Below are 15,555 nucleotides of genomic sequence, written 5' to 3'. Positions count from 1 at the left end.
ACGGGGACTATATGGGTATAATCGTGCTGGTAATTGTTGGTGGAAGAGGAAAATCACCCCCAGGAGCCAAAAAAAAATTGTTGAAATGGTGTTGATGGACTGCAAAGATACATCTAAGGTACCCTGTGACCAGATTAAAGATTTTGATATTCATGTATCACCAGTTACAGTCGGGAGAAGGCTTTTTGAAAGTACTTTTACTGGGACTTTTTTACGGGACTGTATTTTTATGCAAAATGGGGCTCCCCGTCATAAAGCGGAAAATGTCTAAACATTTTTGACAAATAAGGACGTCAAAACATTACCGTGACCAGGTATGAACATGAAACATGTATGTCCAAACATGAACAACATAGAAAAGTTATGGGCAATAGTTAAAAACAACATTTAAAAGGAGAGCATTACCAGTAAACAGCGGTTGATTGAAAAATTCATTGAAATTTAGCATCAGCACCCCGATATCCACATTGCTGTCCACAAACTCATATATTGAGTATGCCCAAAAGATAAAAATGCTAACAAATAATAATAAAGGGATGCATACAAAGCACTAATATATTAACACACATTTATTTGTGTCATTTTTCTATCAATAAATTCATATAACCAGAAAACCTGTATTTTAGTCTAATAATTTGAACACATCTGTGTCATTTTACTTTTTTTAATACGTCAATTTTGGTGGTATGTTTATGTACCACTTTGTTCTAGGTGCCCTATAAAGGGTTAACACTATTCTTAAATGAATACTGATTTTTTTTTATGTTCTGACAAAATTTAAACTAATTTTTTTAGTACATCTTTCTGGTCATATTTTTTTTAAATTTATTGAAATGTAGTCATATACACAATGATACAGTTATAAAATAACATACTTATTACTAGACTAAAAATGATTTTAAACTTATAATCAATGTTTATATACATAAATTTATACACATGTATCGTAATAAGTTATAGTAGAAGGCAACAATCGGCTATCGCCGACTGTTAAATGGTAGGAAATTTGAAATAAAAAAACTGTTTTACCAGAATTTACATGAATATTTTATCTGCCATTTGAAACATAAATAAATTTAAAAAATTACACGTGTGTGGGATCCGATCGCTAGGGCATTTCATATATACAATCTAGCGGCCGATCTGTGAAACAGTAAAATATATAAGCTAAGCTTTTTGTTATTAATTGAAAAACAAACTGTTTTACCTACATTTATATAAATATTTTATCTGCCATTTGAAAAAATATAAAAAATACACGTGTGTGGGATCCGATCGCTAGGCGTTTCAATATACAATCTAGCTGCCGATCTATGAAACGTTAAAATATATAAACCAAGATTTTTTTAATTACTTGGAAAAAAAAGCCATGACGTTCAAAATACTAGTTTCTTAATAGAGAATCTTTAAATATTATTTGTAATCTGCAAGCTTGTTTTAGTACTGAAAAAACACTACTAGGTTAAAGACGTAAAATATAGTGTACTTTTTTGTATGGAGTAATAAGCTGAGGTAATCGGCTAGTTTCATCGTTTACTGAGAACGGGCTAGACACTAGGCGCACTTTATAGATTTTTTTGTAGGAAGATATAAATGGTGGTGGTGATTTATATAAGAATAATAATTATTTTATTTATTTTCCCATAAACATTGTTACTGTAAAACATTATTATAGAAAGTCAAATATGATGGTAAGCTGTGCATAATCGCTTATTTGGACGATTTGCCCCTGCTGGGTGGTGCAGATCCCATGGATCAACATTCTAGGGCTTGATGTCTCTTATCATGAACAATGCGCTCTTACTTACAAGATTAGTACGAGTAGTTAGTATGCATGCAGATGCATTCTTATAAAAAATAAACCACAAACATTTTAATTTTCTGTCTTTTTCCATATCTCTCTGGAATCCATAGCTAGTGTCGCAGACTCATGGATCAGAGGTTCGAACCCAACTTTATCACAACGTAATCCCTATTTCTAATAGTGATTTATTTACCAACTTCTTGAAAATGGGCCACAAAATTAAAATATTTGGGTAATCATATTAATATTTATTTTTTAAATAAATAAAATACGTTTTGGCGTATCAAGGAATTTTGTAGGAATAGAAAAAATCTTTTAAATTTAATTCAATTTTTATTTCTAGATTCTTAAATAATTGTATAAAATACTTTCTAATATAAAGGGTATTTTTAAAAAATGTGTTTTTAGTTATTTGAATTTGTACTATTAATTATTACAATTTTTTCTTGTTTTATGTATGAAAAATGTTTTGACAAAAATTATATAAAAAATATGAATATAAAAACATTGTTCAAATTTATCAATTTAAAAGTAATTTACTTTAAAAAATATTATTCAATATTATCAATAAAAAAAAAATTGGCAACCATATAAAATAATTTGAATCGGGTTGTGGTCCCGTGGCTAGTGTCTCGGACTCACGGATCGAAGGTCCGTGGTTCGAATCCCACTCTACCCCAACTTGGTTCCCATTTTCTAATAGTGAGTTATTTACAACTCGTTGAAAATGGCCCTCAAAATAAAATATTTGCGTAAATTATAAAAACGCAAATATTTGTTTTTTTTTAAAAAAAAAAAATCAATGAGGGAATTTTTTTTAACAAAAAACTTGCAAATTTGGTAGTTTGATGGATGCCAGAAAGCTTTTTACCAGTGAAAAGTGTCACACACGGCATTGTAGTGATGTGATAGTGATACCTTGATCATAAAACACATACTTAAACATTTAAGTGTTTTTAATCCTACTTAAGAACCATCTGTGGAATTCCAGAATTCCACATAAAAAATTACAAATATCTACATCAATGACATTGACAGTCCTTAATACAAACTATGATCTGTTAAGTCAATACAATTTATTTTTTTACTAAAGAAATTTCCTTAAGATCTTAAATATAAGATTATATTTTACAACGGCTTCTATACTAGATGCATTAAAAGGTATTTCTACAAGTTTCAACATCTAATGACTTGTCTTGTGCAGTACTATAAAGTAAAGAATTTAATCCTCGAAACTTATTCGTACTAGAATTAATATAAAATACATTCACTATATTTTACAGTGACATTAAACTACTTTCACTATCTACTAAATATATTAAAGCCTGGATACTACCAATTTGAGAATCTCCATGGAGAGCAGTTTACTGCTCTGTTGACGGGTTGACTGTGGTTGTCTTCAATGGATTTACTTTTCGAATTGGGAGTGCTCAAATTGGTATGATGGAAAGTATCTGAAGAGCTTGATGCAACAGCTGAGTTTGGATTGATGGTATATTTTTTAACTGTAAAATTAGCATCTAATCTCGAGTGAGACGCTGTTGCGCTACCTCTTGAATGCAAACTCGTATACTTGTTCTCAGCCAAAGATTTACTACACTCTATTCTAGGAATCGGTATAGAGAAATTAGCAAACTTGGATATTTCTGGCTGCATTCTGTCTACTTTAGTATTGGTGCAGGTAGGTTTACTAAAAGAGCCTTTAAAAAAGAAGGTATCGTCGTCAAAGTTGCGATCTTCGCTTTTCTTTTTTGTGATACTTAAAACTTCATCATCACAAATGACATATTTCTTTGTAGATTTTGCAACCTCATTATAACATTTTTCAGGCTTAGTTTTCTGGGCAATTTGATTTAATTTATGAGATGGATTATTTAAAGGTAAATCACCCCTACTTATGACCGTATCTTCGTGCTCATTATCTGAAAAACAATTAGACTTGCTGTTGTAAGTATTGTTATCATCGCTAAATTGCCTGCTGCGCATAATGTTGCTCGCCAGCTTTTTACCAAAGTCATCATCGGAAACATTCATTACAGACACATTTTCTAGTATCTTTCTGGCGGGATGACTTACTGTTGACGATTTTAATATGAATGTACAAACAGATTTATTGCTTGTGTGCGTAGACGTAGTAAGAGTAGACTTTTCAGAATTAAGAAATTTACAAACTTTCGATGAATCGGGGACGGCTGTGCTGGTGCTAAAATTAGAATCTAAAAAAATACAGTTTTATTAAATAAATTCAATTTTAAAAAGAAATTTATAATAGGATAGCTTAAATGAAATTTACCTTCAATCCTCGATCTCTTGTTTTCACTTACAATCTCATTGAAATCTCTGTGAATTATTTTTCTTTTCAATGTTCTTTCCATGGGTATTTTAAATATTTCGCTTTCACTGTAGTCGACAAATTTTGGTTCTTTGAAAGTAGATGAAGAAAAATTACTTGTTTTATGGTGATCATCAGAAATACAACCCACAACTCCAGTAGTATTCCTATTATGTGATGAATGTGGTAAGTCAATGTTATTTCTGTGTCTCGTAAATTGATCCACCTTATTATTAATTGAAACAGTATCATTTTGTGGGTGGAAACTTCTATCAGAAAATGTATTTCTAGATTTTCCCATTGGTCGAGTATAAAGGCTGTCTTTAAATTTTCCAACATTGGATGCTCTGTTAACAAATTGTTCAGTTTCCCTCGAAGGATTCGGGAAAGTATTTCTTGGTCTTTCTCTAGAATCTCGGTAGTTATCAAAATCTAAGCAACTTTCCCCAAACGGATAGTTGGTATGTTTTCTCAAAGGATTAGGTAATGTTTTTTTGGATCTTTCCACAGGTATACTTAAAGGATCCTCTTCGTAATCCCCAAATTCTGAAACGCTCTCACCAAATGTAGAAAATGGTCTTCCCATCGAATCGGGGATTTGCAGTGTTGCGTTGAAATTTCCAGTTTTTTCTGTGGATCCATATTTTCTTAGGGTTGCCAAAGTATCGGTATATTCCCTAGGAAGTTGAAAGGGAGCATCTTCGTAGTCGTTAAATTCGGATACTCTATCATTAAGATTCTTACTGCCATTATTTGTATGTGACATTTTAATTCTAGAAGAATATGGTATTGCGAATTTTTCACCCGGTATTTTAGAATACCCTTCTTTATGATACGAGAAAGATTTCAAGTTCTTTGAATTGTCTTTGAGTGATGAACGAATCATCTGTTCATTAAAAGTTTTAGTTTTATTAAGATATTCTTGTCCCATTTTAAGGAACGAAACACTATTTTTAGGAAAATGAACTGATAACATGCTCTCTGATTCGCTGTTCCTAGCAGAGTGAGTTTGTTTTGTGGAAATAGTGGAAGCACTACGATTCCACCCATATTTACTTGATGTGCTCTGTTTTGCCCCCCCACAAACTCTATACTCAATTGATGGCTTTGAATTCCAAAGAACATTAGATGGGTTCTTAAATAAATGTTTACTATGCTCTAAAGTTTGCCGAGTCTCTTTGGCAATGTTTGTAGCATTTCTATTAGCAAATGACATGTGCTTTTGTTTATAATTCCAACTCGATGTAGGATGGATTAAACTCTGATTTACACATGTTTCAAATGAGTCAAAATCATCAAATCGTTGATAAAGATTCTTGTAATTAGCTTTAGAAAGGTTATACATCCTTTTGGGTGAAATCAAGTTCAACGATGAGGATTCGCCAACTAAAAAAAATAGATATAATTGCTTCACTTATTTTAAATATAGTTTCTTACAATACTTAGCAATAGTTCTCCAAAATACAGAACTCTGGTGCTGGAAAAAAACTCATTATCTAATTTTTATTTGTCAACTTGGTACTTAAAATAGCGCCAAATAACAATATTTTGAATTGGTTCAAATGTTTGTAGACTAAAGAGTGGATTTTACCCCCTAGGTAGGTTATTAATATTAACACAGTGCATAAAGTAGCCGCTTAAACCAGCCAATGACAGGTTATAAGCCCTGTAAATGCCTAAAACTCCATATTTCCTTCTCTAAAATGTTCACCATTTCTGTTGTAATGTGTTAAGTATTCCAAATAATCAAATATTGTCAATATTTTGAGTTACATCTGTCTAAATCTTTGAAGCCAAGTACTGGGTTTAACCCACAGATGTGTTTACTTAATATTGTATTGTTATTAATATATTTTCAAATTAATTAGTTCACATTTTACGAATACATACGTGAAATTAAATTTACAGATATTTTTTCTTAAAAAAAAGTGTAGAAACACTCCTCACATTTCTTAAAATATTTATTGAATTTAACATTTTACTGTCTAAAACATCTCTGCTTAAAATTTTTTCAATAAATAAATAAACATAATACAAAGGTAAAAAAATAAAGGTAAAATAAGTGCAAACTTACATTTTCCCGAAACTAGTTTTCCATTCTTGAAAACAATAGTATCATTACTATCGATTACTGGTTTTTGTGAAGTTACATAATTTCCTAAAATTACAAAATGTAAATTAATATTCTATAATTGTTCCAGTCCAGGGACTATGAAATATTAAAGTCTAAATCACTATTTTGACATATTTAATGCTGACAATGTTGAGAATTTAACCAAACACCTTGAACATGGTAATAAAATATGCTAACCACTGCACCACATGGTTGACTTTATATATATATATAGTCAGAGTCTAGGTTCAAGGCCCTAGGAAGAAATGCGATAGTGTGTTATGACGCTGTCCAGTTGAGTTTATATAAAAATTAGCTGATCAATATTCACAAATATATTATATTCTTCAATATCGAGGCGTCAATATTTATCGAAACTCAACACATTACCGCATTCCTTCCGTGCGCCTTGAATGTAGACCCCGCCTATACCTAACATAATGGATTGTTCATCATTTTCTTAGCCATACTAATTTATCTTGACGGTATAAATGTTGAAGCCGGTAAATATTTCTGACATTTAAAGTTAAACCCTGTAAAATTATAAAAAAACATACGTTATATGTACCTGCTAAATGTTAAAACACACGAAATGTCAAAAAACATGGCTACCCCAGAAACCGGAAATCTGTTGCCGGTTGTCACAGCAACAAAATGCTACAATTGAGTAGTTATTATAAACACGTGGTCACATGAACCTGTGACATTGCAAAGTAGTCAATTTTTATTAATTTTTTCATACATTTTTGAGAAACTTAGTCATACAATTAAATGCTCAAATTTTTGTTTTGTACACATATTAAGCAGTTAAGTGCCATAAGCGCACTAACACGCTATCCATTTCCGTGCTCAAAGAGCCGGCCATAAAAAAATAGCGCATACTAGCGAGATCATATATTCCAAAATATTTAGATTTTGTACACTCGGAGACATCTGTCCGAATCTTTTGAGGAATTATTAAAATAATCGTCACGACAGTGGTTCAAATGAGAGCTGTTTGACGTTTATCACTTAATGCAGGGTTGACACATAATTTTGGGAGTCCCCTTTAATATTGCTTATTATTTTTTGTCAAACTTATTTTGTTGTAATATCTGTTGTACTATTTTGCCACGGTTTAACAGTTCATTTCTTTTCTTTGTACAGTAGAACCGCAATGTAACAAAATCCAAGGAACCAAAAGATAAAAATTTGTAATCACAAATTCCCACATATAACAAAAAAAAACATACTAGATATGTATATGTTACGCGCTGTTGCAAAAAAATGTTTCACGGCTTCAAAAAACAAAACAGACGGACTGACATACTCGGCAGTATTCGGAGGTTTTTCTTCACACACACGCTTACATACATACACACGCACTTTGACAGTTCTGGGTGCCGACAGACCGCTGCGCGTTGCCGAAAAGGCCATAAAACAGTTTGCATAAGGCAGATGCAGCGGCAGGGCAGCTTTGAAAGTACGAAATATTTTTTTAATCTTTTAACATTTTTTTTATTTCGTTATAAATTTACGTAAATGTATTGGCATTTTTTTGTACGGGACAAAAATGATTATGTTAAGGTTTAACTTGAAAAAATTGCCTACTATTTCGCAGCCTGCTGAGAACTGCCATAGCAATACCTAGTGGCACAAAAAATGATAAAATTTAAATGCATGTTAATTGAACATGAAATTTAAATAAACATTATTATATACCTTTTCCATGATCTTCTTTCGATTCTTTGCGTTTCTTGTGACGCAAAACTGTTTCAGTTGTCACGCTGATTTCAAGTGATCTTTTTTTATTATTTTTTGATGAAATGCTGTTTCGCAATAAATCACTTGTCTGTAACGATGAAAGGACAGAGTCTAATCCGGAGTTTTCCAAACACTCGATTGCCTTTTGCGGATCAGACCTTAAAATATAAGATCTCTCCTTCTGAATGACCAAAGATTTGACGTCATTACTTTTCGTATTACGAACAACCTCGTTGCTGCTTTTATGCGCAATTTTATTATTCTTTGTTAATTTAACATCAGTAATTTTTGCTTTGTCTCTAGAACGCCTTTTAGGCAAAACTAATTGTTTTTCCTTCGTGCGATGATCGATTTGATAATTTTTCGTGTCTCTTCGTTGAATAGTTTTTTTAGGTGCTTTATTTTTTTCATCTGCTTTCTTCAACTTGCCAGAAACAATGTTTGCATTCTCTTTTTTGCTGAAGATTTCAAAAATAGAGTCATTTAAATCAGATTCTTTATTGTTAGAGTCCTTACTAATGTTCATATTTTGGAGAATGACTTGACATGCTTGCGTTACATTTCTGTCCAGAGCGGAAATAACTTTATTATTAGATTTTTTTTTATCAATGTCTTTTAATACGTTGGTGACAAATTTACTGGTATCTTCTTTAGGGTTTCCATCTTTAAGTTCGCAAGGTATCAAGTTTTCGGTGTCACCAAAATATTTATTGAAATTTTTTGTATTATTTTTTCTTAGGCAATAGTGTCTCAAGTTATCCCCGCCCTTTTTCTTGTCTCGCAATATACTGTTAACATTTTGAGTATCATCACTTTCGGGTGGTTTGGATATTTTAGACGTTTCCTTGTTTTTTAAAGAATACACACTTCGGATATCCTTTTTTTCTAAGAAGGAACAATTTTTTTTATCAACGGCTTGTTCTAAATCAGCAAAATCCGAGGATCGCGAGTACAACTTTCTCCGAATGAAGGACGGCTTTGAGGAAGAGTTGGAATAAAACTGATCCGAACTTCTGTTGCTTGTAGAGTGGCTCGAGTCCCCAGATGCCATATTCTCCCCAGAATCATCCGGAGTAGCATTATGAACATTTGGTTTAGCGATGGTTTTGCTATTTATATTTTTATTGATTTGAGCTAATAACTTTTTCAATGTACTTGTTTTATTTAAACCGTTGGCTGATGTATTTTTTGATTCATTTATCGATGAAAGGGTTTTTCCGTTGTTTAACGATGTTTGTGATTTAGACTCACAACATTTCTTTATTAGATTTTCCTCACTCACTGTAGAACTATTAGAATATGTCTTTGCATTTGCTGAAAATTTGTTGGCTTGAAGAGTTTTCGGTACTAATATATCAGAACGATCATTCTTCATTGTTGGAGTAGGTTGTTTCATTTCGCGAGTTTCAGTAGAGGGATTTGATTGTTGGACTATTGAAAATTTTGCGTTGGCTTTAGCGCCACCTATGACTCTATGTATGTCGATATCAAAGTTCTCAGAATGTTTTCCGATATGGACCAGCTCTTGAAAACATACACTTATTCTTCTTCCACTCAATTTATTATTTCTCAGACTGGTTCTTGCAATAACATCTAGAAAAATAAAGGAAAATAATTTTTAACAACAAATTTTGAAGAAAAATGTTAAAATTTAAACTGCAATTTTATTTAAACTTTGTTCTGTGATTTATTATTGGATATTTTTGTTTAGCTAGAAGTTTTATAATGTTATGATTTTATAATGCCGCAGATAAAAATTAAGTGATTTCACGAAAAACAAAATTTTCAAAAGCTTTGTAAAACTGCACTTGAAATACAAAATTGGTATTAATGTTATTGTCAGTACATACAATTAACTCAACTTCATCTGATACTAATTTTCTAGTTTTACAACAGTGAAAACTGGCTTACTTAAGATTTAATAAGAATACATCTTGAGAACAGTAGCTAACCATTAGCAATACCAAAAAATAAAACCATATATAACCCGTGGACGAATAATTTCTATTCAACAAAGAAACAAGCTATTTATTTAATTGTACAAAAATCGGGAAAGTTTTTGTTTGTCTAATTAAATGCCAATGGGCCAGATGAACTAAGCAGCATAATCAAGTCTATTAAAATATTCAGAATTTTAATTTATATTTTTAACGGCAATATGAATATTTCCTGGCAAATTTAAGACACCAAATATAATACAAATTCACAAAACAGGCTCCTTAAGTAAAACTAACAATTACCTACCAATTACTTTAATCTCGCAACTACCTTGAACAGTTTGTTAAAAACCAAATTATGCATTTTCTGGAGTCTTATGCTATTTTATCACAAAACCAATTTGGCTTTCGATCTAATCATATCACAGAAGATGCAATATTTAATCTTACAAAATACATATATCCTACTTTAAATTCAACTTCTTTTTTACTAACAAACGACAAAATACGACGGCAAGGCTTATTACGGGAGTAAAAAAACACTATCACAACATCTTCGACAGTATTTAAATCCCTTCATAAAACGGCTCTAAGATACCTATCGGACCTCTGTACCCGGTCACGAGAGTCCGAACTCTCATGCCAAAGAAAATCTACTCTTAAGTCAGCATTTGATTCAGACAGAGGAAAACTTGTCGAACTTAAGACTGTGTGGTAAAGCATTTGACATTATAAATACATTTTTAATTGTATGATTCTAATGAGTACAAGAAAAAATGAACAAGGCTTACTTTCTTTTTCCTCTGAAATCTTCCTAGAATTAATATTTATTTCAGAACCATCAACTGTTCTGGACCTGCGCCTATCCTTTGTATTACCCCGACTATTCGAATGGCTTTTTGTTTCTGTAGTCCCGCTAGCTGGAGGCTTGACTTTTACAGATTTTGCTCCCGCAGTACTGGGAACTAATAATTTATCTTTCTCAGCACTCGCGTTTAGTTTTAACGGTGTATTATTTTTACTGACGAGTAAATTCTTTGATATCGAACCTGAAAGATTCAGTACGCAGCTTGCGTCGAGGATTCTAGATTGTGATCGAGTACGATATCTCGGTGAAGAAGTTTCATTCAATGATGTCTGAATTCTGCTTGACCTCCTTGCATGAGCCGGGGTAAATATTCCTTGATTTTTACTGTTCTGTTCAATTGGTGATTGCACAGGCTCAGTATCTTGAATTGGCCGACTATTAACAGGTGTACTCGTAAGTAAACTTGAACTTTGAGGGGAGTTAGTAAATCGTTTGGGGGTTTTAGTAATCATTGAAGCCATAACTGGAATTTCACTTAGAGACACATATACGAAATCAGGATAACTTAAGCGACCATTTATAAGAGACTGTAATCATACGCGTGTAAAATATCATTTATTCGATTCGAACGCAGTTATCGAGCATCAAACGGACCTTTCAAACGGCTTTCAAATTTTGAAACAAAATGCATAGATATCACTAGCATAGAGAATTTACATTCAAAATTGTGGGTCATAAGTCACAACTGTATAGATTGTTGTAGCGCGCCAGACCAACACCGATATACATACAAGCCTGCCACTGAAACAAAATGGCCGCCGCATAGGCCTTTAGTAAATCTGTGTATGAGTCAGTATAAGTACAACTGTCAAATGTTACTGCTGTAAAATACTTAGAGACGAGTTGCAATGAGTTTAGTTAACAGTATTATAATGTAAACCTTACATTTTTGACGAAAGTAACATTAAATAGTTACGTATATATATAAAACAATACGTATATTTAAATATTTACATTTATAAATATATATACATATATACAAATTATTCATTACAACATATTAAAAATTCAATCATTCAAATGGTTTCATAAATAAAATTAGATGTTTTCACTAAGTACTCAAGTAAAAAAATCATTTTCATTTAATTTGAATATATTCAACACACAATAAAATAACGGTATACATATAAGTAATAAACTTTTAAAATAGGTGAAAGACAGTAATGGCAGTTTCTACAATTACATTTAATATATCCCACCTATCAATGAATAAAACCAAAAGTTTAAGCTGTTTTATAAAATCTTAAAGATATTGGTACTTGTACTAAACTACTTTTTTACTGAATTACAAAAATCAATAAATATACACAAAGAAAAAAATATTAATTTAATAACACAAATGAAAAAAAAAATTATAGTATATATACTCAATGACGGCAAAAATATTGTTTTACAATTTTACTATAGTATAATATTTACTGAATTACAAGAAAAAGTTACATTACAAAAGGTAACCAATATCATCATAATTCCCTTTTCGCACCTAATAGTGCATAGGGCACTGCATAAGTACACCAATCCCTGTGCATCTTGATCATTTTTGTTACACGAAGGTAAGATGATCAGTCTTGCGCTTCAGTTAATTACAATTTTTTCAATAAATATTTCGTTATATAAATTTATTGCAACAGAGAGGGAAAACATTATTGAGATGGGAATATGGAAGTCTAGGCATTTACAGGGCTTATGACCTATCGTTGGCTGGTTTAAGTGGCCACTGTACAACTGTGTAACATTTACCATTCTGCCCATGTTTAAACATCCAAAGTTCCTAAACTCTTCCATCCGTTGACTTTGACTTCTTTAATGTTATTGACTACTGCCTTTTATAAAAAAAGAGTTCAGGAAATGTGGATGTTTAAACATGGGCAGAATGGTGAATGTTACGCCGTGTGTAAAGTGGCCACTTAAACCAGCCAATGACAGGTCATAAGCCCTGTAAATGACTAGACTTCTATATTCAGTTCTCAAAAATGTTTTCCCTCTCTGTTGCAACAAATTTAAATATGAATAACTCCTTAGGGAGGAAATCCAGCCAGTCTGCAAGCATTTGGAAATACTCAGACATTGTTAAAATATTTCGTGTCGACCATGTCGGGAATCGAACCCGAGACCTCTTGCATGGTAGGCAAATGCGCTGACCACTGCACCACGAGGCCGACAAAGAATAAACAAAAAGGATAAATTAATTCAACAATGTTTTGGGTATGTCCAAATGTTTGCCGAGTGGCTGGATTTTCTCCCTGGGGAAATATTTATATCTGAATTTGTTGCAAACAGAGAGGAAAAACATTTTTGAAAAGAGGATATGAAAGTCTAGCCATTTACAAGGCTTATGACATGTCATTGGCTGGTTTAAGTAGCCACTTTATACATGATAAAGGTTTCAGCTCTTTAACTTCACAAAAATCAACAAATGGATGAGTTGAGGAAACGTGGATGTTTAAACATATGCAGAATGGTGAATGTAACCTCTATAAATGGACATTTCTAACTCACTATTTACTCTAATTGATACACTTAATATTTGGGATAGGGGATAGTTGGAAATATCCTAAAGTAACTGCACTTTCCTTTTTAAAAATGGTCCAATCGCCGAATCCGACACTTGTCACTAATTTACCACAAAGTTCACGAAAATGATAAAAACGTTTAGCGGCCACAAACTTCGGGTTTGTGGTTATACTATTTTGAATGGAAGTATGCAATTGCTCCACTTCCTTGGGACGAATCAGTTCGCAGGCACTTTCTTGGGAAGATATGGTTGGTGTTGATAAGTAAATGGACAGTTGGGAAGAATAGATGGTAATGCTGTTTTTACTGGTCGAATTCTCGATAAAGGTACGGTTATTTTTTCCATATAACTGTTCATAATGGGAACCTCCCTCTCGATCTCTGACGGTAAGAAATGAGCTTCAAATACCTGAAAATGCAATAAAATAAATATGTTAGCTGTATAAATGTATAAAATCATGTAACTATTAAACCTTTTATTATCATATTTTTTCGTTCTGTCTTTTACGGCTTCTTAAACTTATAATTCTTTTCTTAGACGACTTGTATCCTAACATCATGATTTTGATTGGCCGGCAAGAGACGGGCTAGTATTCCAAACGCTCTCATGGCCGTATTGTCTCGTGTATTTACATACAAAATACACGAGAAAAACTGTTTTCTCGTGCCACAAGAGTAGTTCAGAATAGCACCCCAGATTTAACGAGTTTTGATTTTTCTTGCGAGGATATTTAAAAGCTAGGGTTTTCGTAAATAGGCCTCAAACGTTACGAGCTTTAAAAGCCAACATTACTCAAGAAATCAGAAAGATAAACCAAAAGATGCTGCTACGGGTTACAGAGAATTTTCAATCACGACTTCAACGATGTTTACAAAAGCGTGGTGACCATAGAATTAAGAATAGTCCAGAAACCGTAAACGCACATCAAAGAGAAGGCGACTAAACTACTCATAAATGACTAGGTTTACGTTTTGACCCATTAGTTTCTTTGAAGACGTCTCTCAGTAAGCATCTCCTGATTTGAATTCAACTATGCCGTGTTGTGTCTTTTTAAAGTCTAAAAATACTGCTAGGATCTTAAAAAAACAGGATGCAATCATATTTCATGTATAATTAGCAAATGAACGTGTATGTAACAAATGCATTACTGAAAAATTGAATTATTTTTCCATCTGTCAGATTTTCTAAGAAACAAAATGAACATTTCGTTAGTGTTGCAAGAGTAGTATTTTTTTTTACCCTACTTTGCTCATCTAATTAGAGAAATAATGAAAATTGAACCTCGATTAAACAACGCCGTGGTGGACATTTGACCGCCATTATCTTTAAAACATCAAATATTATTTAATTTGATATAAAAACATCCGTTTAATGTAAAATATAATTTGTTTTTTATTTTAATTTAAAATTTAATTAATTCAATTACTCTAATTAAATGACCCTTAACTTATCTACTCTATTGTGTTAATCAATATTTCCGCGTGCACAATAAAATTTTAAAGAAATTAACACAGTTGCTTTTTTTTACCTTACATTTGTGTTATGATTATGTTTTTTCCCATCGTGCAACATTACACGACGGCATCACGAATGCGCGTGGTGAAAGTGAGGCATAGTGGGGGGATTATTGGACACAGTCCAATGTATGCAAATATGATTCTACGCTCCTTCTGGACTATTCTTAATTTTATGGTGGTGACCATTTAAAAGACGTTATTTTCAACTACAAAAAAAATTTTTTAGAACTGAATTACATGTGTATTAAAAATATATGTTTTTGACCTTGGTGGTTTCACTAACATATTTCTTTATTTATTACATATACGGCCTGAGCCATTACAAAAGTTATTTGACTGAAAATATAATATAATAGATATAAATCCATTGATTTGCTTCATTAAGCAAAGATAAACGAGGGCAATAAAATAATAGTTTACAATCCATATAATAACATTCGAAAAACCGCCAATACCCATTGCGCCACCCTGTAAATTATACTGGCGGCTAATAGTATATTTCTTGGAATTAATTCACTAAAATGTGTTAAACATATTGTAAATAGTACTATTTTCTCAGACACTTTTTTGTTTATATTGCTAACATAATATGACTTATTGTGTAAATAAATAAAATCAAAAAGTTGAGGCATATCGTCAAGGGCCATAAAAAAACATAGATTCGCTGTCTAACGTTTACAATACATACTTTGTCTATGGTCATGTCATGTCACAATGCATAGACCA

The 15,555-nt window shown here is 32.1% G+C and overlaps 1 protein-coding gene and 1 non-coding gene across 2 annotated transcripts; both read right to left on the bottom strand.

The window, feature by feature from the left end:
• Positions 1–3,592: 3,592 nt before the first annotated feature.
• LOC148282827 (uncharacterized) lies at positions 3,593–11,584 on the bottom strand. The gene is made up of 6 exons (XM_088224509.1): positions 10,721–11,584; positions 7,951–9,585; positions 6,211–6,294; positions 4,098–5,522; positions 3,977–4,020; positions 3,593–3,726 (listed from the first exon to the last, which is right to left on the bottom strand). Exons 1-6 carry the CDS (start codon positions 11,256–11,258, stop codon positions 3,700–3,702), a joined length of 3,753 nt encoding a protein of 1,250 aa, XP_088080635.1. The 5' UTR covers positions 11,259–11,584; the 3' UTR covers positions 3,593–3,699.
• A 1,299-nt stretch (positions 11,585–12,883) lies between these two features.
• TRNAG-ACC (transfer RNA glycine (anticodon ACC)) lies at positions 12,884–12,956 on the bottom strand. Its single transcript has one exon. It is a non-coding gene; the product is annotated as a tRNA-Gly (tRNA).
• Positions 12,957–15,555: the final 2,599 nt, after the last annotated feature.

This window comes from Micrasema longulum, unplaced genomic scaffold (assembly GCF_059751315.1).
Source record: "Micrasema longulum isolate JH-2025_06_02 unplaced genomic scaffold, ASM5975131v1 h1tg000287l, whole genome shotgun sequence".
NCBI lineage: Eukaryota > Metazoa > Arthropoda > Insecta > Trichoptera > Brachycentridae > Micrasema > Micrasema longulum.
Note: the sequence above shows the minus strand (reverse complement) of the source record. Positions and strands in the feature narration are given on the sequence as shown.

Bases quoted from the DNA above. Each gene is read 5' to 3' on its own strand.
- LOC148282827 (XM_088224509.1), bottom strand. From the start codon at position 11,258: ATGGCTTCAATGATTACTAAAACCCCCAAACGATTTACTAACTCCCCT. The intron at 5,523-6,210 runs GTAAGTTTGCAC...TATTTTTTTTAG, and splicing joins AAAACTAGTTTCGGGAAAAT to TTGGCGAATCCTCATCGTTG. The intron at 3,727-3,976 runs GTTTGTAAATTT...ATTGTTTTTCAG, and splicing joins CCGTCCCCGATTCATCGAAA to ATAATGAGCACGAAGATACG.